Genomic DNA, 22001 nt, shown 5'->3' with positions numbered 1-22001 from the left:
GTTTGAGCTATGATACCAGGGCACTCTACCCAGGACAACAGAGGAAGACTCTGTCTCAAATAAATAAATATCAGTGCTGAGAATTGACCATTCGCCTTGAGGAGTGTTTATAGTCCTCTATTAAGATATTAACATAAGGCACTGTTGGAAGTCAGTGACCCAGCCCCCAGCTACCATTGGCTGGGAGTGGTGGCTCAAGCCTGTAATCTTAGCACTCTGGGAGGCAGGGAGGGGTAGATTGCTTGGAGTTGGAGACCAGCAAGAGGGACACCCTGTCTCTACTTAAAAAAATAAAATGAAAACTAGGCAGGCTAGTGGCACATACCTGTAGTCCCAGTTACAGGGGTGGCTGAGGCAAGAGGATCGCTTAAACCCAAGAGTTTGAGGTTGCTGTGAGCTATGATGCCACGGCACCCAGGGCGACAGAGGGAGACACCGTCTCAAATAAAAAAGGTTAGCATTAACCTTCCATCTTCCCCCTTCCACTGTTGTCTCTTCTTCATTTAGTTCTTTCCTGACTGTTTTCCCTTTCACTTTTTTGTCCTTTTGAATTTATTGTGCACTGGTGCGACTGCAGATTTGGAAGCAAAAAGCTCAGTATCTACAGCACAAACAGAATAAAGCAGAAGCTACAACTGTGAAAAGAAAAGCATCTAGTTCAGAGGGTTCCATGAAACTAAAAGGTAAGTGACCATATCCTCCTCCTGCTTTTAATTCTTTTCTCTAAAACTCCATGAATTTTGCTTCATTACTCAGAAATTGGGAGAGCTGCTTATATTAAAAGCAGACCTTCATTCTCAGGCGTCATTATTGAAAATTATAAGCTTCAGGGTCAGACACAGTGGCTCATGCCTGTAATCCTAGTACTCTAGGAGGCAGAGGCTGGTAAATTGCCTGAGCTCACAGGTTCATGACCAACCTGAGCAAGTGCTAGACCCCCATCTCTAAAAACTAGCCAGGCGTTGTGGTGGGCATCTGTAGCCCAGCTACTGGGGAGGCTGAGACAAGAGACTCACTTGAGCCCAAGAATTTGAGATTGCTGTGAGCTATGATGCCATAGCACTCTACCGAGAGCAACAAAATGAAACTGTCTCAAAAAAAAAAAAAAAGAAAGAAAATTATAGGCTACAGACAAAGTTGTTCAAATTTAGAAAATTAAATCATAGGTCAGCACACTCCTATAAAAACCCAGAGAGTAACTATTACTTGCCTCGTGTCCCATGTGCATTCTCTGTTCCATATTTTGTTCGTTTGTTTTTTCTACAATCTTTTAAGAATATAAAACTTAGTTCACACCTGAAGGAGCTAAGGAAATTTCACCCCAACATATGATTCCTTGGTAGAGAAAATATTTTCAATTAAAAGCCATTCATGATCAGAAAGAGGCCTTTCCTCTGTCTACCTAAAATCTGAGTAACCTGGTTGAGTGTCAGAAGGGGCTGGTTACTTCCTATCACATGCTAATAGACCTGGCTGCAAGGTCATTTGTAGCACAATACCCGTCTCTCAGGTTAATTTACAAATCAATCTCCTTTCCTCCATCTACACAGGCCCCCAAGCAACCACTTACTGCACCTATACTTTCCACATTCTACCCCCTCCCTTCCAAAAGCCATCTATGAACGCCTCTGACCATCACTGAGACTGGGTAATCATTCTTGTGTTTCCTTCCATGCACATGGTATTTGGAAATAAACCGTTCTCTTAATCTGCCATAATTGTGAGTTGATTTTTTAGCAAACCAAGAAAAGGAAAAGGGGCAGATTTCACCAAGATCCCTTCACAGCCCATGCAAGAAGAGACTGAGCTAGGTTAGCCTTCTGGCCATAGTTTTCCTAATGCCTGGGATAGTTCATAAAAAGAAATCAGGAAGAACACGTTTGGTCGTGTTCCTGGCTATAGGCAAGTTTTACCTCACTGCCTCATCCCTCCCACCATTCTCAGCTTCTTCTGCAGTATTGTCACCCCAAAAGAAGTCTCCACCCACCACCATGCTGTTGCCAGCCTCGCCAGCCAAAGCCCCCGAGACAGAGCCTATTGATGTTGCTGCTCATCTTCAGTTGTTAGGAGAGTCCCTCAGCCTCATTGGACACCGCCTGCAGGAAACCGAGGTGAGTGCAACTGTCATCTCATTACTCTCCCCTGTGTAATTTGTATTCATTCATTCATTCCACATACATTCACTGAACAACTGTTAATACTTTATGCTAAATTGTGTCAGGTACTCAGGATGCAGTTAGAAAGAAAATATAATGGTAACAGAAATTAACCTAGAGGTTTGGAAATCTACCTATTAGCTCTCAAAGTTCATACTAATATTATCCTATTGAAACGGTGGCATAAAAAGAAGTTAGAATGCCCTGTAACTTATTTGAATTCTTCTTCAATGCAGTGGAAAAGATAAGTACAAATCCCATAGCACTTTTGAACACTTGTACTTCTAAGAGAATTTTAATTTTTCTGTGCATTTCCAGCAAGTTTTGAATAGGCAGATTAGATAGGTTGTATAGGGGAATCAATAGAGATCCCCTACTTTGAAAATAGGTAGCAAAAGTAAAGAAGTTGAGGTTCCAAGCTCTTCATTACTCTACACTTGAAGTATGCAGTGCTAGGGCGATCTTTGTCCCTTTTGGCTTCAATTTCAAAATCACTTAAACTGTGAGGCTCTTGTGTTCCATTTCTATTGTCATATTCAGTTCTAACCTTATTGCCCTCTTAGCTAACTCAGTAGTACAGTAGTTCAGCGTTCTACCGAGTTCTCATTAGACTTTTCAGCAAAGAAATTGGTCTAAGTTACTAAAGCCATTTTGGTAGCAATATAAAACTAATCACTTGCTTCTGTGTGGAAGTTGAATTATTATTCAACAAATAAATTAACAGGCTGGGCATGGTGTCTCACACCTGTAATCCTAGGATTCTGGGATGCCAAGGTGGGAGTATTGCTGGAGGTCATGGGTGAGAGGAAAAAAAAAAAAAAAAAAAACAGAAAAATTAGCCAGGCATTGTAGCACACACCTGTAGTCTCAGCTACTTGAAAGGCTGAGACAGGAGGATCATCTTGGCCCAGAGTTTGAGGTTGCAGTAAGCCACTATTCTACTGGGGCAGAGCAAGACTCTTATCTCATAAATAAATAAATACATAAGTAAGTAAGTAAATAAAAATGCCAAAGGCCACAGAAGCTGTATTTAAGTTTTTTGGCCAGTTTTTTTTTTTTTAGACAGTCTCATTTTGTCACCCTCGATAGAGTGCCATAGTGTCATAGCTCAGAGCAACCTCACACTCCTGGGCTCAAGCGATTCTCTTGCCTCAGCCTCCCAAGTACCTGGGACTACAAGCACCTGCCACAACACTCAGCTATTTTTAGAGACAGGGTCTTGCACTTGCTCAGGCTGGTCTTGAACTCCTGAGCTCGCGACTTTGAGACCATTCTGAGCCACAGCGAGACCTCGTCTTTAAAAAATAGCCAGGCATTGTGACAGGTGCCTGTAGTCCTAGCTACTTGGGAGGCTGAGACAAGAGACTCACTTGAGCCCAAGAGTTTGAGGTTGTTGTGAGCTGTAACACTACAGCACTCAACAAAATGAGACTGTCTCAAAAAAATAAAAACAAAAATTTAGCATGTCTAAAAAGAACTTGAGCACTTTATGCAGGCGCAAGATAAGGATGGATGTAAGTATTTCTGGAATAAAATATTCTGTGATTTCATATTTAATCATTCTTATATTACCATAGCTAATACTCTGTCTGACTGTGCAGATTCTCTAGTCCATTTATTTTTTAACAGTCTTATTGAGCTATAATTCATGTATCATAAAGTTCACCCTTTTAAAGTGAAAAATTTAATGGGTTTTAGTATATTCACAGAATTGTGGACCCATCACTGTAATATAATTTCAGAACATTTCATTGCCTTCCCAAAGAAACCACATACCCATTAATAGTCATTCCCCAGTCCCCCTTTAGTTCACTTTTTCCCAGAACTTAAACATTTGCATGTGTCCCCACAATTTTGCAATTTCTGTGTACCACTTGTACTGTCACTTACCTCATAGTTTTATTTAAATAAATTTATCCATGCTTTTATAGTGATGTCCTTGCTATTGCAAGGGTCATATTCTAGTATCTTTCTTTTTTTTTGCCCGGACTGGATTTGAACCCACCACCTCCGATATATGGGGCCACTGCCCTTTTCTCTCTTTTTTTTTTTTTTTGTAGAGACAGAGTCTCACTGTACCGCCCTCCGGTAGAGTGCCATGGCGTCACACGGCTCACAGCAACCTCCAACTCTCGGGCTTACGCGATTCTCTTGCCTCAGCCTCTGGAGTAGCTGGGACCACAGGCGCCCGCCACAACGCCCGGCTATTTTTCCGTTGCAGTTTGGCCGGGGCCGGGTTTGAACCCGCCACCCTCGGCATATGGGGCCGGCGCCCTACTCACTGAACCACAGGCGCCGCCCTCTTTTTTTTTTTTTTGAGACAGAGTCTCACCACATTGCCCTGAGTAGAGTGCTGTGGTGTCACAACTCACAGCAACCTCAAACTCTTGGGCTTAAGTGATTCTCTTGCCTCAGCCACCAATGTAGCTGGGACTACAGGCGCCCGCCACAACACCCAACTATTTTTTTGTTGCATTTGTCGTTGTTTAGCTGGCCCGGGCTGGGTTTGAACCCACCAGCCTCTGTGTAGTCTGAGACAAGAGACTCACTTGAGCCCAAGAGCCATAACCACTGTGCTATGGGTGCCGAGCCATATTCTAATGGTCATTAGAAAATTTTGGAATTCTTTCTGGAATGACCATCATAGCGTACAAGTTCTCACAATTAAGTTCACAAGCTTGGCACATTCCACTTACATTGGCAGCACTGTACAACTTGGTAGGCTTTCCTTCTTTTTTTTTTTTTTTTAAGAGACCGAGTCTCACTTTGTCACCTTCGGTAGAGTGCCGTGACATCACAACTCAGAGCAACCTCAAACTCTTGGGCTTAAGCTATTCTCTTGCCTCAGCCTCCTAAGTGGGACTACAGGTGCCTGCCACAATGCCTGGCTATTTCTGTTTTGTTTTGTTTTTTCCTTTTTTGCAGTTTTTGGCCGGGGTTTGAACCTGCCACCTCCGGCATATGGGTCCTACGCCCTACTCCATTGAGCTACAGGCGCCGCCCCCAGCTATTTTTTTGTTGCAGTTTGGCCGGGGCCAGGTTTGAACCCACCACCCTCCGTATATGGGGCCAGTGCCCTACTCACTGAGCCACAGGCGCCGCCCTTGGTAGGCTTTCATAACCTTGAATATATCCATGTCTCCTAGCTATGTTCATGTTGATTTGTGGCGGTGTCTTGCTGAGTGGCATTCATTATTATTGTTGCATGTTTTATCTTTGTGTACTATATAACAATAGCTCTGATGGTCATTCCAGAGAAAAAATACCAAAATTGTTTTGAGGGGTAGACTAGGCACTGGCATCATTGCATAGCTTCCCAGGGGGAGTACTTTGAATGTGACCATGGTGATAGTCAGCAATGAGGTATGTTGCACTTTTTCTTTTTTTTTTTTTTTGTAGAGACAGAGTTTCACTTTATCGCCCTCAGTAGAGTGCCGTGGCGTCACACAGCTCACAGCAACCTCCAACTCCTGGGCTTAGGCGATTCTCCTGCCTCAGCCTCCCGAGTAGCTGGGACTACAGGCGCCCGCCACAACACCCAGCTATTTTTTTGTTGCAGTTTGGCCGGGGCCGGGTTTGAACCCGCCACCCTCGGTATATGGGGCCGGCACCCTGCTCACTGAGCCACAGGCGCCACCCATGTCGCACTTTTTCTAGGATGAGTTTATGAATTTAATTGTCTGACCTTGTATACTACCTGAAATTTGTATCATACTTTAAGGATCATTGATTATACAGTTTGCTCATTTATAGATTGAATACCTGACACCTAATGAACTTAGGTGAATATTACAAGTTTTATACAGCTATCCTGACAGAGCTAGAGTCCAGCTTGCTTCACTTCCAGCCCTCTGCTTATCTTGTCCTGTGTGCTGACTTACCCCATTAAAGTACCTTTAGAGAGCAAAGAGTTGGGGGAATGGGGAGCTTTGTAGCATTCAGACTGCACCTTAAGGGATAAGTAGGACTATGTCCTGTGGAGATGTTAAAGACATTCCAAAGTAAGAAACTGGCCTGCATCTGGGCGGCGCCTGTGGCTCAGTCAGTAAGGTGCTGGCCCCATATGCCGAGGGTGGCGGGTTCGAAACCGGCCCCGGCCAAACTGCAACCAAAAAAATAGCCGGGCGTTGTGGCGGGCGCCTGTAGTCCCAGCTGCTCAGGAGGCTGAGGCAAGAGAATCGCTTAAGCCCAGGAGTTGGAGGTTGCTGTGAGCTGTGTGAAGCCACGGCACTCTACCGAGGGCCATAAAGTGAGACTCTGTCTCTACAAAAAAAAAAAGAAACTGGCCTGCATCTGTTGCTCAGCCTCAGGGGCTTTTGCAAAGTAGGATGAAAGGAAGGCCATTGAGGCCTCAGTCCCCACCTCTACTTTAACCCTATCTTTTAGCTTGTTGGTTATATTTGGGTTCCATACAAGGTTTATTTGAAGAAGAGTTTCACTGCTAAAATGATGAAACAATAGGTTTCACTAGCTTTTTGTTACAGTATGTGGAAAATGGTACTTATCAGGAGACATAAAAGGGAATAGGATATGGCTCCTGCCCTCAAGGAGCCTAGAATCCATTAGGAGAGTCAGACATGAAATAGTGGTTATAAATGACTGTAGGGCAGAGGTAATGGACTAATGTTACACACCACTACTTACCAACACTGATTGAATACTAACACAGCCAGCTTTGGTTCAGAATGCTTTATATGGATCATTTCATTTAATTCTACAGCAGCTTTGTGAGGCAGAATTTTCCTTCCTCTTTCATAGAAGAAAAAACAGACCTAAGAGAGGTTAGGTGACTTGCTCTTGAGTTCAGCCCCTATGTTTTGAAGACCTCAGGGTCCATGCTGCTGCTGCCTCAAAAAGTGCAGAGGGGAGATGTTGGATAAGGAGGATGAGGGAAAGGAAGAGTCGGTGATGGCTGAGGCCTTGAGACTGGGCAGTTGTGTGAAGGGCGGTGACTTGGGAAAGGAATGGGTGCTGGGAGGAACGGTGAGTTTGAATGGGAAGGTTATTTATGGCCTGTTGAGATTGAGAAATATCCAAAAGGAGAGACCCAGCGGAGCACCAGACATGCAGTTTTGAAGGTAAAGATAGTGGAAATAATAGCAGTAATTACTGATATTTTAAATACTTACCATGTACCAGCACCATCCTAGGTACTTTATTATCTCGATCCCACGCGTGCTGCAGATGCTCTTAGTGCTGTGTTTGACAGACACAGCTTAGGAAGCAACTTGCCCAGATACAGCAATGTCGAGTAGCAGAGCCAGGATGTGGACCCCGAGGCCCCCAAGTCCAGAGTTCATTCTCTTAGGGACTCTGCTATGCTGCCTCCCTAATGTCACAGTGCTTCTAATTAAAGCCAGTTATACGCGAGCTGGGCAGTAGCATTTGCAGCAAATAATCTTATTTATCTCTTTGAATCACAAATATATAGACAATGTGAATTATACAAGATGTTAAAATTTGCAATGATCTGGGCGGCGCCTGTGGCTCAAGGAGTAGGGCGCTGGTCCCATATGCCGGAGGTGGCGGGTTCAAACCCAGCCCTGGCCAAAAAAAAAAAAAAAAAAATTTACAATGATCTGAATTCTCTTATTTTCAGATGTGAACAATTCAAAGTGATAACAGCTACCAAAAGCCACATACATGTGGAAATATGTTAAATATTAACATGTAGGGTTATAGAATTCTCCTAATCACATCTCAGCTATATTTCTGGAGTTTATAACAGATACACTTGGCATACATGATCTTACAAATCTTGTCAACAGCTGTCCAGAGTAGGTAAAGCATTGTCACTATTCCTGTTCAGGAGTTAAGTGATGTCCTCAAGGTCCCATCAGTGGTAAAATGGGTTAGGAATATACAAAGGAAACCTAGGAATGTACTGTGAATGTTTTCTTTTTAAACAACTTACAGAGTTATCAAAGTCAACTTGCATTTCTGCTGCAAATTTCATGTTGTATGATTAGAACTGCCTGGGACTTAAAGATCCAGGTGAGGAAGTTAATCAGAACAGGGAGATAGCATCAGTATGATTTGAGTTACAATCTCTCTTTGTTAATGCTTTCCTTTTCAGGGCATGGTGGCTGTGTCTGGCAGTTTGTCTGTGCTTCTGGATTCCATCATCTGTGCACTTGGCCCCTTGGCATGTCTGACCACACAACTACCTGAGCTGAATGGCTGTCCCAAACAGGTCTTGGTGAGTTTTCCTTGGATTTTTAGGGCCAGATCCATTGGAAGTCAGAGAAGCCCTGCCTCTTTGAGCACTGTAAGGCACAGGCTCATAAGGCTTTGTAGTACCTGGTGCTTCCTTGATGTACTAGCCTATGGAACATGATACTACATTATGAAACCAATGCCATGTTTTCACTGAAACTAGAAAATATGCCATTTGGGGAAAAGGATTCTAGCCATTGAGGTACTGCCACCCTGTTTCCTGTTGGCTAGTCTACACACAAAGACAGTATAGGAATTTCCTGCCTCTTCTTTTTACCAGGATTAATGGGGGAGAAGTCAGCAGAAAAGCTCCCAGCATAACAGACAACAGGTTGCCATCCTAATTCTTACCCTGTTTTTTCTTTATTTTTTTGGCCGGGGCTGGGTTTGAACCTACCGCCTCCGGTATATGAGGCCAGCACCCTACTCCTTTGAGCCAAAGGTGCCACCCTTACCCTGTTTTTTTTTTTTTTTTTTTTTTTTTGTAGTTTTTGGCCGAGGCTGGGTTTAAACCCACCACCTCCAGCATATGGGACTGGTGCCCTATCCCTTTGAGCCACAGGCACTGCCCTACCCTGTTTTTTTCTGACTTCACTTTATCTTTTTCTTCTCTCCCCTCAAACAAAGAAACATGTCTCAGGGCTGGGTGCAGTGGCTTAAGCCTATAATCCTACCACTCTGGGAGGTGAAGGTGGGAGGATTGCTTGATCTCAGAAGTTCAAGACCAGCCTGAGTAAGAGTGAGACCTCATCTCTACTAAAAATAGAAGAGTTATCTGGGCATCGTGGTGAGCACCTGTAGTCCAGCTACTTGGGAGGCTGGGGCAGGAGGATGGCTTTAATCGAGGAGTTTGAGGTTGCTATGAGGTAGGCTGATGACACAGCACTCTAGATAGCAGAGTGAGACTTTGTCTCAAAAGAAAGAAACATGTCTCAGGAAATCAAAGTAAAGTGATCTTCAGTTGAACCTTTTCTCCTTGTTTTTCAGTCAAACACACTAGACAACATTGCTTACATCATGCCTGGACTGTGATGGCAAAGAATCCCGAGACAGAAACCTTATCCTGCACCGTTGCTGGTTTGTGTATATATGACTATTTCAAACCCCTTCACTGGCCTCTTGGTGTAGGTTTTAAATTTTTTATCTATACATAATATATATATATATAAATGTATAATATATACATAGGACTGTAACTACTTTGCTTTTAATAATTTTATGAAATGGCAAAGGTTTAGCTAAGAGAAAACTTCAGCATGAATATGGGCCTGGGATTCTTTTTTCCTGTGGTGGATAAATCTGCCTTAAAAATCAATGTAACTTGGGGGCTGGGGGCTTGCTGTGGGTGCCAAGTGCATCTCTTAATGGACAGCTAAAATGTGATTATTTTTCCACACTCAGTTGGACCTCCAGACCCGTCACTGACCATTTGCCTTACCTGTCTTACAGTCTGAAATGTAATGGAAAAGATTATGGGAGGATGCCAGTTGACTGAAAATACAAAGCCTTTCAATTTGAAGTGACCTGGGTGGGAGGTAATAAACTCATTCCCGTGATAGTTATTGAGATGGTTTAGATGAACTGAATAGGGGCTTTATTCTAATTCCTACTATACAGGTGTCCATGTCTCAAATTTTATTGTAATCATTGGTAGCCTCACTAGAGGCCAACATGTTATGTAAGTGCTGACAGCAAAAATACCTTGAAATGGTTTGGGTAAAGCTGTCAGCGCCACCAGTTGAACCTACATAAGTTCTGAGCTGACCCAGAATATTTGGTCTGCAACACCAAGAGCTGGTATCTTTCACTGGCAGCATTAAGATACCAAGTCCCACAAGCTGCTGCTTAGTTGCTTGGTGGTTGTGGATAAACTTCACCCTGCATGATTCTTGGGATCAGCTTCTGGGTTCCCCTGGTGAGCAGATAGACCATGTTCAGCATTCCACATACAAGTAAATTGCAAAAAATAGTACTCAATTCTCATGTAGGTTTATTTATGTGTGTATGAACGTGTATTTCAATTATGTGTATTTAACTCTTTAAATCTCTTAGATTTTAATTTATCCTGTAAATTTCTGTATATATAGTTTAATAACAAAAGCCTCCACCAGCAACCGCACGTGGAAGATACAGATTTGTCATTTCTCCCTTCCTCTGGTCTGTTCCGAAAACTCCAAATCATCTATTAGTGCATATCACGGTATTGTACCTCAAAAAGGAATCATTATGTTAGGATTCTAATCTTTTAAGAACGTCATGGCCTTTAATAATGTCAAGAAAAGTAAAATAAAGAGAATGTTACCGTCCCCAGCTGCACATATTCCCAAAGAACTTGACTTTTTTTTTCGAAGTTGGAAAGAAGGCAGCTGAGCACTTCAGGTTTGCTTTTAAATTTGGTATGAACCAAGCTCTGAGGTGACTGTGCTTTCTACTCCTGGCCTAAACAGAGCACTGCAGCATCAAAGGAAATCTTTGGTGATGGTGCATCCTATTTCATTGCTTCCCTTCTCCCACCAATATTGTCACAGGGCTATGCTGCTTAAAGGTGTTCTGGCTGCCGAATCCCTTTCTCAGATCAAGAGTAGTTTTGAGATGTACTTGGGGAAACAGAGAAGGAAGCAGGAATGTTTGGAAACCAAAAATCAAGAAAAGCCCAAATCTTAGCATGATTTTTATATGTTAGAACCTTACATCATGCCTCATTTGTACCTGTGAGAGTTTCCTGTTTGACACAGGGCAGCTTGAGGGGCCTGGAAGGCGTGAATAGTACAAAAGAAGTTAGACCTTCCATTGTCATGTGTATACGTTAATGAAATCCTGATGAGGACCTGCTTTTTGTTTGTTTTCCTTTGAAACCCAGCCCTATTGTATTTGTATTTAAAATTTGTACACATTTGTATGATAATCTGTACCTTGTGGTATTTGGTACTATTAGAGGAAATACTTTGGATTCAGACCTTCTTGCAATTTTTATATCATTGTTTTATTTTGTTTTTTAAATAAATTCTAGTGGTTTGATCCAAATCCCGTGACAGTTGTATAAAGAAATAAAATTTTGTACTTATATTATTAAAAATCACATTTTTAATATTTGTAGTCCAGTCTCAGCCGTCTTTTCCATAATTGTGCTAACTATTGTTTCTACAAAGTTGTAAAACCTGTTTTTCATTCTGTAGCCTACCATAATTTCTTTATTTTTTTCTACCATAATATTCTTTTAAAAAAAGTTGGCGGCGCCTGTGGCTCAGTGAGTAGGTGGTGGGTTCAAACCCAGCCCCAGCCAAAACCACAAAAAAAAAGTCAACCTGGGGCGGCGCCTACGGCTCAAAGGGGTAGGGCACCGGCCCCAAATGCCGGAGGTAGCCGGTTCAAAACCAGCCCCGGCCAAAAACTGCAAAATAAATATATAAATAAATAAAAATAAAAATAAATTTAAAAAGTCAACCTGGAATAGAAGTCAAGTTTTTAATCTTAGCTATTTTTCTGACATAAACCTTACACTGTTTCTATTAACTGTTACATTATAGAGGCTGTTGTTTTCACTTTTCAGATGACAAACCCACGGAATCCAATGACTGTGGCCCTGTTTATTGGCAAATGAAACTATGTACATTATGGTATTGGCCTAAATCAAGAAAACATTCATCAATCTTGTATAAGAGTTGCACCTGGGCGGTGCCCGTCGCTCAAGGAGTAGGGCGCCGGTCCCATATGCCAGAGGTGGTGGGTTCAAACCCAGCCCTGGCCAAAAAAAAAAAAAGAGTTGCACCTGAATCAGTATATGTGTCTTGCTGTTTCGACACTGTCCTGGCTTAATCAGTGATGTTAGATAAGTCACTTAATCTTTATAGGCTTTCAAAGCCCTATCTGTAAAATAGCATTAATGTCACCTCCCTGCCTCCGAGCCTTCAGTCAGCCAGCCAGCCTGACAGGAATGTTTAGTAATATTAAGAACATTGACTATAGGGATTGGTTGACTTTCCAGTGCAGATACACGGATACGGTCATAAATAGTGAAATACCTGTAAAATGACTGGTTAAAAGGCTAACATTTTATGGAGAGGCAGCAAGACAGAGATTAACGTATCACTGAATGACTATTAGTGAGAGTGATTTGCATACTCTGTTTACTTACTCCTTCCTAAAGCCTTATATTATCCCCCTTAACAGATGAGGAGATGGGCTCAGGGCCTATAGCTCAGCTGCTAGGGCTAGGCGCCAGTCACATACAGTGAGGCTGGCGGGTTCAAACCTGGCCTGGGCCTGCCAAACAACAATAACTACAACAACAATTAAAAAAAAAAATAGCCTGACATTGTGGCAGGTGCCTGTAGGCCCAGCTGTTTGGGAGCCTGAAGCACGAGAATTGCTTAAGCCCAAGAATTTGAGGTTGCTATGTGCTGTGACACCATGGCACTCCACCAAGGGCAACAGAGAGACTCTGTCTCAAAAAAAAAAAAAAAAAAAACAGATGAGATAGATGCTGAAAAGGCACTTTTTCCTAAGTTTATACAGCTAGTAAATGGCAAAACCAGAATAAAAGCACTAGTACAGCTGACCTGGAAACCTAGACTCTTTTTACGCTAAGCTACTTTCAAATTTGAATCATCTATGTAATTCATCAGAATGCATTATCTTCAGTCCTGACTGAAGTGATTGTAGGAAAGCTACCTGAGATCTTTGCATTATTCCAGCGTCCAACTGGATTTCAGTTTCTTCTCACACTATTGCCTTTAAATTTTGGAAGCAGTATTTGTCCCTTTTTGTCTATAAGTGATTAAAGGACATAATAACTTGGGAGACTGAAGCAGGTGGATTCCCTGAGCTTACCGGTTTGAGATCAGCCTGAGCCAGAGCGAGACCTTGTCTCTAAAAATAGCTGGGCATTGTGGCCAGTACCTACAGTCCCAGCTACTTGGGAGGCTGAGGCAAGAGAATCACTTGAGCCTAAGAGTTTGAGCTTGCTGTGAGCTGCGACACCACAGCACTCTACCAAAGGTGACAAAGTGAAACTGTCTCAAAAAAAAAAAGACAGATTACATTTATGCAGACTGTCAGCCTCAAGGGACTTGAATGTTTATTTTTTCGTGAGGTAAGACATGATATTAATATTGCCAAAACACTTTAAAGGGAAAAGTAAACTGAAATTTTTACTAAATGAGTTGGTTCCTTATTAACACACTTAATGGTTTTAATCAGGTTTGTACTAACTTAAGGTTTGCTATTTACATCCTTGCCTACCGGATGGTGGATTAGAGTCCACCTAATTCCATTTTTGTTTGAATAGCTCTGAAGTGTTCTGTTTGCATGGTCCACTTCCTAATTCCTATTTGGGGGTATATGGGTTGTTTCTGATTTTCAACCATGAAGAATAACAATGGCTTGGCGCCTGTAGCTCAGCGGCTAGGGAACCAGTCACATACACCAGAGCTGGCAGGTTCAAATCCACCGTGGGCCCACCAAACAATAATGATAACTACAGCCAAAAAATAGCCGGCCGTTGTAGTCCCAGCTACTTGGGAGGCTGAGGCAAGAAAATCGCTTAAGCCCAAAAGTTTGAGGTTGCTGTGAGCAGTAACACCACCACACTCTTCTGAGGGTGACATAATGAGACTCTGTCTCAAAAAACAACAAAACAGCCAGGCATTGTAGTCCCAGCTACTTGGGAGGGTGAGGTAAGCGAATAGCTTAAGCCCAAGAGTTTAAGGTTGCTGTGAGCTGTGACACTACGGCACTCTACCCAGGGCCACAGCTTGAACTCTGTCTCAAAGAAGAAAAAAATAATAGCACTTAAAAGAACTAGCAAATTACCACCCAACACAGGGATGATAAGGTTGTGATTGGAAGAATCGAGAAGAAGTTCATGCTGAGTATATTCCATACAACCAATCAATATGTCTGAAGGAAGAAAGACATGGAAGGGACCTGACATAAAGGTCATCTTAAACAGATTGCCCCCTTTATAGTCCAAATACCATGTACAAAAGGTAAATTGATTTAAATTTTCATGTGCTGGTTCTTCTGTTAGACAACAATGGTGAGCAAAATAGTATCCCAGCCCTCAAGGAGCATCTGGACTAGTGGGGGGGAAAGGTCATTTGTTAACAGGTCTTATGAACATCATGAAAACACTTCAAAGAGCACAGCTTTTACATTGTACAGTACAGACATCAGACACCATGGCTGCTCAAACAAGTGAATGTGCAGAAGTGATTAAGTCCTAATTTAGTTGGGTTTTCTTTTTTTTGAGACAGAGTCTCTCTACGCCCTTGGTAGAGTACCATGGTGCCATAGCTCTCAGCGACTACAGGCACCCACCACAACACCCAGATGTTTTTAGAGATGGGGTCTCACTTGCTCAAGTTGGTCTGGAACCATTGAGTTCAGACAATCCACCCTCCTCAGAGTGCTAGGATTACAGGCGTGAGCCATTTTGCCCAGCCATGATCAATAAATATTAAAGTCGGGTGGCACCTGTGGCTCAAGGTGTAGGGTGCTGGCCCCATATACTGGGGGTGGCAGGTTCAAGCCTAGCCCTGGGCCAAACTGCAAAATAAATAATACAGCGCCATCTAGCAGCCCAAATGATCAAGGCCACGGGTATTGTATTTTTTGGAGTGTATATCAGAAGAAAAAATCCTAACCATAACCTAGTTATCTAGGGTGTAGAGTAACATATGGCACAGGGTACACAGCCAGGAAGGATGATCTTTAGAAGAGATCAGAATCACAAAGCTGGCTCTGTCACCCATGCTTGGAGTGAGTGGCTTTATCATAACTCAGTGTGCAACCTCACTCCTGGGCTCAAACCATCCTTTTGCCTCAGCCTCTGGAGTAGCTGGGCCTACAGGTGTGCCCCACCACACAGGCTAATTTCTTGTATTTTTAGCAGAGACATTGTCTTGCTCTTACTAGGCTGGTCTTGAACTCCTGGCCCCAAGTGACCCTCGTGGATGGCCCTCCCAGACTGCTAGGATTACAGGCATGAGCTGCTGCACCTGGCCTTTGAAATTTTTTTTTTGGCCTTTGAAATTTTTAATGTGGGGGTCCACAGTTGTACTTCAGGGACCCAGAAATTCCCTGAGGTTATAAACAAAATTTCATCACTGCCAGAAAAGGCAGAAGGATTTATGGTTTTTTCAAATTCTCAAGCCCATAACCTTTATAAAGTATATATATGGGCCGGGCGTGTTGGCTCACGCCTGTAGTCCCAGCGCTATGGGAGGCCGAGGCGGGTGGATTGCCTGAGCTCGGAGGTTCGAGAGCAGGAGTGAGCCAGAGTGAAACCTCGTCTCTACTAACATCAAAAAAAAAAAAGAAAAAGAAGAAGCCGGACGTTGTGGCGGGCGTCTGTAATCCCAGCTACTGGGGAGGCAAAGGGAAAGAGAATCGCCAAAGGAAGAACAGAAAAGAAAAAAAGAAAAGAAAAACAAAACACTTCAAATGAAGAAGAATGAACAAGCAAGCTGAAATTTAAAATTAAAAAAGTACATATATGTGTGTGTGTGTACATGTGTGTATTTTTATATATATGAGTTAAGAGTCCTTGATCTGATCACCGAGAAAATGGGAGCTTACACAGCAAATTAATGGAAGGGATGGGTACCAGAGTTCCCACACGTGACTCTACCTGTGCAGTTTCTGCCATCCTGAGCACTAGCGGGTCCCTACCTGCAATTCATTAAATTGACTCTCAGTCGCAAGGGATCACAAACCTCTGGTCCCTGCCTCCTATTTAAGGTAAGCGAATCTGTGCTGCAAGCAAGGTGCATCTTGGAGTAAGGAGACCTCCTCCACATCAAATAGAAGAGTCACACCCAGAAAGGGAGACAACAGTCCTAGAGAGGACATCGACGCCCCAGGAGTAGGTAGGTGTGCAGTGAGGGCCCAAGGACTCAGAGTCTGGGCTTTAGGGTGACCCTACCCATGTCATTCACTTGGTCTGAGACCGGTTTCCCAGGTACTTTGAGACCTTCAGACCACGCCCCTGAAATCCATTTAAAACTCGTCAGGGGCGTGGCTTAGAAAGGCCCGAGCACCCTGGCCCCCACGTCGTGCGTGACGTCCGCCGACGCCAAGAGCGGCCCAGGGCGGTCATCGCCCTCGCCCCCGGCCGGACCCTCGTGCGTCGGGGCGGGGCCTGCTGCCAAGCTCTGGAGTCCCTCTGCCCCGCCCCGCGGGCCGTCGGGCGCGTCACGTGACGGGTTGGCGGCGCTGGCGGTTACTGTCAGCTGATTCTCAGGATTGGTGGCAGCGGCAGTCGCGGCAATGGACTTTCTCCTGGGGAACCCGTTCAACTCTCCGGTGGGACAGCGCATTGGTGAGTCCCTGGAGCCCCGTACTGGCTGTCCCGGTGCTCTACACCTGGCCTTGGTCCCCGGGCGCCTCCAGGTCCCCAGGCAACGAGGCAGGGAGGGCAAAGAGGCTGGCGTGTCGCTTCCCGGCCGGCTCCGCCCAGTCTCCCCCGCCCACCCTTGATTGGCAAGCTTCTGGGCCATTAGGCGGCCTCTGCATGTGATGGATACTTACAACAGCCGATAGGCAAAGAGGAAAGGCGGGTCAAGGAGGCCGCGGCCCAGCCAATATGACCCCCCCGCTGGGGGGTCCGAATCGAGAGAGAAAGTTTGTGGGGTTAAAGGGACTACGTGGTTGGCAGATCGCGGGGCGCTGGCTAGGGTCCCGCCACCAGGGCTCTTGCCGGGTCTTTCCTGACTCTCCGGGCTTTCTGGAGTCGAACACCTGAGAAGGCTAGAATTTCCTTCTCCCAGGACCCGGGAGCCTAGGACGGGACGTCTTTGGGGGAGACTTGCGGGAGGGGCCCAGGACACCGCCCCGCCTGGAGGAGGCCAGGCATTACAGACCCGGGTCTCGGGACGAGCCCACCTTGGCTTCTTTCACGAACCAGCTTCGCATGGACCTGCACAGACTCGGAGAACCTCCGACCCGAAAGTGGTCTTGGAAACCCTTGGGTTAGCCTCCCTGTTTGCTGAGTAGATGGGGCTGCCGAGCACTCGGGCCAGGGCTCCTGACTCTGGCTGGGCTGCTGGGCTGTGGTTCTTTGCACCCTGTTGTCAGGGACTCATAGTTCTGTGACGTAGCCTCTCTAGGCCAGGGTTTCCTCCCATGTAATTGAGGGTAATTACAGTCCCTACCTCCGTGAGGCTTAAATTTATTAATTAATGTGAAATACTTGGAAAAGCGCCGGGCACGTGGCAAATGCTATATTTTTAAAAAGCCCTAGTACTTATAATCGTTGTTACCGAGATACCACCCAGTGAGGGGTGGGACTCCCTGGAAATTGATAATTTGGAGCCCCCACAAGGGACAGACCCAACAAAGGCCATGGCCCAAACAGCAGACAGTTCTCCAGGGACAGTCTGGGTGTGCCCCTTTTTGCACGAGAAATCATGGCATCACTGTGAAATTATCTCTTCGCCTTGCTGGTGACCTTTAACCTTATGCCCAGGTCAGGAAAACTAGAACCTCAGAAGCCGACGTTTTTTCTATTTGACTGTTTTGGAACCCAACCGTCTCTCTGAAGTCCGTCACCCCAGCTGTATGTTGTAATTGCTGCCGGAGCTGTTTGTGCCTCTTCTGAGGTTTTGTAATCGGTTCTCTCCAAGGGGGAGGTGGCAAACCAGGAGTTAACACCAGGAAGCTCCTGGACCAGGGAGAGGAAGGGGAACTCTTAGAGGACACCCCCACCCCAGGCTACACACACCCCACAGTGAGTCAGATTTTGAGCTGAGAAGAGAAGGCAGCTCTTCTCACCTTTCCTTTCCAACTACTGTTACCACTGCCTTTATCACAGGCCAAGTCTGAGACTTCCTACTTAAAAAATAGAAGGTATGCCTTCAAAGTTAGTCACATATCCTGAGGCTTTCTGAGAAAGCTCACGTGGATGCTGGGTTTCAGCTGGTCAAAGGCAATTTAACTTCTCTTCTTACCCTGAAGGGTTGCCTTTCAGGGCAAGAAATATTTCTATCCAAAGAGGATACTACTAAATCATAATATCTTAGAGCACAAGCCACATTTTACCGCTGAAAGAGCCTTACCTTGGGGATCTTCTAACCCAGTGGTTCACATCAGAATTCTGGGGAAGGCTTGTTAAAGCAGGGATGAGTGGGCCCCACACCCAGAGTTTCTGACTTTGTAGGTCTGGGGTAGAGTGCTCCAATTTCAGTTCCCAGGTGATGCTAATACAGGTGGGTTGACAACCAGTTGTTGAAAAGCCTCTGTTCTAGCCCCTTCATTTTACACTGGAGAAAATTGAGGCTGGAAGAGGGGAATGTGGCGGCTGTGACTCTCCCAGGACTCAGTGAATTGTTAGCAAAGCTAAAATTTGAACCACAGTTGAAGAGACTCCAAAAGTAGAATTGAGTGAAGAGTGTCTACCACTTACATTAATCCCCCTAGTATTTCATATTCCTTTCTAGATAAGAAGGTAGGAGTCCTTCATTGGAAGCACAGCTGCTCGTTGGTTGTGATTACTGGTAACCTAGTATTAGCTGCTTGTATTCCTGTAAACTAGGCCCCTCTTTGTTGCAGGAGTAAAATAATCTCTTCCTAAACCTGCTGACTCCCATGACATTGTTTAGAATAGAGCCTGGCAGAATTGGCATCCCCGAGGACAGTGGGTTCTGATGATGCTAATGGGGGATGAGTGACACTCAACTCACAAGCTGCCATCCACCCCCACACCTACCACTTTACTCTTGCTGGGCCCTCTGCCTGCAGTGCCTGCCTCTCTCCCCCTCCACCCACCTGTGAGGAGCTCTGGCTCATTCTTCAAAGCACAGAGCACTATCACCTCTTCCCTAAGGCCTTCCCTGAGCCCTTCAGATCCAACCATTGCTTTTTCTTTTTTGAGACAGAGCCTCAAGCTGTCGCCCTAGGTAGAGTACTATGGCGTCACAGCTCACAGCAACCTCAAACTCCTGGGCTTAAGCGATTCTCTTGCCTCAGCCTCCCATGTAGCTGAGACTACAGGCGCCCACCGCAACGCCCGGCTATTTTTTGGTTGTAGTTGTCATTGTTGTTTGGCAGGCCAGGGCTGGATTCGAACCTACCAGCTGTAGTGTATGTAGCTGGCACCTTAGCCACTTGAGCTACAGGTGCCGAGCCCAGCCATTGCTTTTTTTACTCACCAGTCATGCTAGGTCCTTGGGTCCCTTCACTGTATAACTTTGGAATCTGAGCCTCAGTCTCCCCCTCAGTAAAATGTTGATGATAACAGAATCTACCTCACAGGGTGCTCTGGAGAATAAAGCAAAATAGTCCCCAGAGGGTGCCTGGCCCAGTGTGAGGTAAACATGAGTTCTTGCTGTCATTGACATCGTCTTCATTTTTAATATTTCTAACATCATCACACTGATGCCCCACTCTCCCATTCTGTTAGTGCTGTGTATGTCTGGCTCCCCGGCCAGAATGAACTTCTTGAGAGCAAGAAATGTACTTTATTTATCCAGACCCTCACCACCTAGCATGAATGGAAGAAAGAAAGGGAAAGTAACATTTTCTGAACAAATACCATTTGCCAGGTATTATGCTAGGTGTATCCTAGTTGTTAACCTTCATGGTGACCCTCCACAGTCTTGCTATTTTTTTTTTTTTTTTTGTAGAGACAGAGTCTCACTTTATGGCCCTCGGTAGAGTGCCGTGGCCTCATACAGCTCACAGCAACCTCCAACTCCTGGGCTTAGGCGATTCTCTTGCCTCAGCCTCCCGAGTAGCTGGGACTACAGGCGCCCGCCACAATTCCCAGCTATTTTTTTGTTGCAGTTTGGCCGGGGCCGGGTTTGAACCCGCCACCCTCAGTATATGGGGCCGGCGCCTTACCAACTGAGCCACAGGCGCCACCCGCTATTTTTTTTCCATTTTGCCAAAAGTAAGTCTGAGGGAAAGTATCTATCTCTTCCTAGCATTTCACATCTTTTCAGAGTCAGAATCTAGACCCAGGTCTTCTCTTGCATCCTCACCACACTACCAGTGGCTGCTCCGTGCTTATTCTGAGTTTATATTTGTTCAGGCCTCCAAGATCCTCAGTTATTGTTCTACCCCCAGACAAGGGCATGTTCGTGGGTCCACACACACTTGCAGATCACTTACCCTTGGCCATTAGTAGGAAAGCCTCCCGGGGGGCAGCAGCCCACAGCTGAGAGAACTCCGGGTCCTTGGTCGTCTTGTCACTGCCCTCTTCTTTTAAGGTTTTCAAAACCCTTTCCAGATGTTCTCTGAGGATAAATCTTACTGGCTGTGTTAGATGTCAGAAGTCAACCCAAGAATCCCATTTTCTATTACCGGCTGTCAGCTCACCCCTGGCACTGGGAGCCTAGATCCCAAATGATTCCTGAAAGCAAGCTTCAGGCATCAGAGGCTATAAATATCGGCAGTCCCCAAGGACCAGACTTAGTGGATGGGTGGTAGGAGCTGGGTGTGAAGGGAAAAGAGGTCAGAGCTTGCACGCAGCCTTGAGTGGAGAGGAGGTGCAAAAGTCAGAGCTGTCCTGGGATCCGCAAAGGTCAATCCAAGGGAGCCACAGGAAGGAATCATAGAAACGAGATATCATAGAAAATCATAGCATAGTGGTTACGGCGCCAGCCACATAAACCAAGGGTAGCAGGTTCAAACCCGGCCTGGGCCAGCTTAACAAAAGTGACAACTGCAACAAAAATAGCCAGGCGTTGTGGCGGATGCCCTGTAGTCCCAGCTACTTGGGAGGCTGAGGCAAGAGAATCACGTAAGCCCAAGAGTTTGAGGTTGCTGTGAGCTGTGACATCATGGCACTCTACTGAGGGCTACATAGTGAGACTCTGTCTCAAAAAAAAAAAAGGACGAAATGAGAGACCACTACCAGCCCCTGAGCAGCCATTTGGGGAGTGATAGGCTGGAAACCAAAGTGGACACTCCAGTGAAGTTATTGAGGAGACTCCAGGCTGGGCAGCTGGATACCAGTTCCAGCCCTGATTCTTTCCCTAACCGTGTCCCGCTCACTCTCCCTTGCCCATCTCCTGTCTGTAACATAGAGGTGCCATGTCTCCCTCTGCTACCCAGAGGGTTGGTGAGGAACCACAGAAGGGCCAAATAGGGCCAGGGAAACGTTGCTACTAGAGGGAGGAAAGAAACGGAAGGCTGTTGTGGAAGAGTGACAGAACGGACTGTGCAAAGCTCCGGGCAGAGTGTGATGTACAGGGAGGAGTTTGGTGGCAGCATAAATAGAGCCTAGAGCCTGCCAAGGGTGGAGCAGGCTGCTCTGTTTGATGGTGAGCCCCCCACTGCTGGAGATGGGAAGGCAGAGGCTGGAAGGGAAGGAGATTTTGAAGAGGATTCTTGCGTTGGCTAGCAGGGTGGGCTAAGCCAGGTTCACTAAAATGTTTCTATAAAGGGCTGGGCAGTAGGCCGGGCGCCGTGACGCACACCTATAATCTTAGCACTCTGGGAGGCCAAGGCAGGTGGATTGCTTAAGCTCATGGGAGCTCAAGACCAGCCTGAGCCAGAGTGAGACTCTGTCTCTACTAAAAATACAAAAAACTGAGGCAAGAGGATTGCTTGAGCCCAAGAGTTGGAAGTTGCTGTGAGCTATGATGATGTTGCTATGGCACTCTACACAGGGCAACAGCTTGAGACTCT

At 45.3% G+C, this 22001-nt stretch overlaps 2 protein-coding genes across 7 annotated transcripts in view; both read left to right on the top strand.

The window, feature by feature from the left end:
• The window catches only part of HMGXB4 (HMG-box containing 4), a 41842-nt gene extending 30380 nt beyond the window's left edge, over positions 1–11462 (top strand). For all 3 annotated transcript variants that reach the window (XM_053584943.1, XM_053584942.1, XM_053584944.1), the window contains 4 exons: positions 578–683; positions 1945–2111; positions 8233–8355; positions 9360–11462. In XM_053584943.1, coding sequence (XP_053440918.1) covers positions 578–683; positions 1945–2111; positions 8233–8355; positions 9360–9404 — 441 coding nt within the window. In that variant the 3' untranslated portion in view covers positions 9405–11462. The remainder of the gene's footprint in view (positions 1–577; positions 684–1944; positions 2112–8232; positions 8356–9359) is intronic.
• Positions 11463–16428: 4966 nt separating this feature from the next.
• The window catches only part of TOM1 (target of myb1 membrane trafficking protein), a 41145-nt gene continuing 35572 nt past the window's right edge, over positions 16429–22001 (top strand). For 2 of the 4 annotated variants that reach the window (XM_053585926.1, XM_053585925.1), the window contains exon 1: positions 16430–16692. In XM_053585926.1, coding sequence (XP_053441901.1) covers positions 16641–16692 — 52 coding nt within the window. In that variant the 5' untranslated portion in view covers positions 16430–16640. Of the gene's footprint in view, positions 16693–22001 lie in introns of all 4 variants that reach the window. The other 2 variants (XM_053585924.1, XM_053585927.1) reach the window with 2 other exon arrangements.

The sequence above is a fragment of the Nycticebus coucang genome, chromosome 3 (genome assembly GCF_027406575.1).
Source record: "Nycticebus coucang isolate mNycCou1 chromosome 3, mNycCou1.pri, whole genome shotgun sequence".
Taxonomy (NCBI): Eukaryota; Metazoa; Chordata; class Mammalia; order Primates; family Lorisidae; genus Nycticebus; species Nycticebus coucang.
The sequence above is the reverse complement of the archived record's forward strand: the minus strand, read 5'-3'. Positions and strand labels throughout refer to the sequence as shown.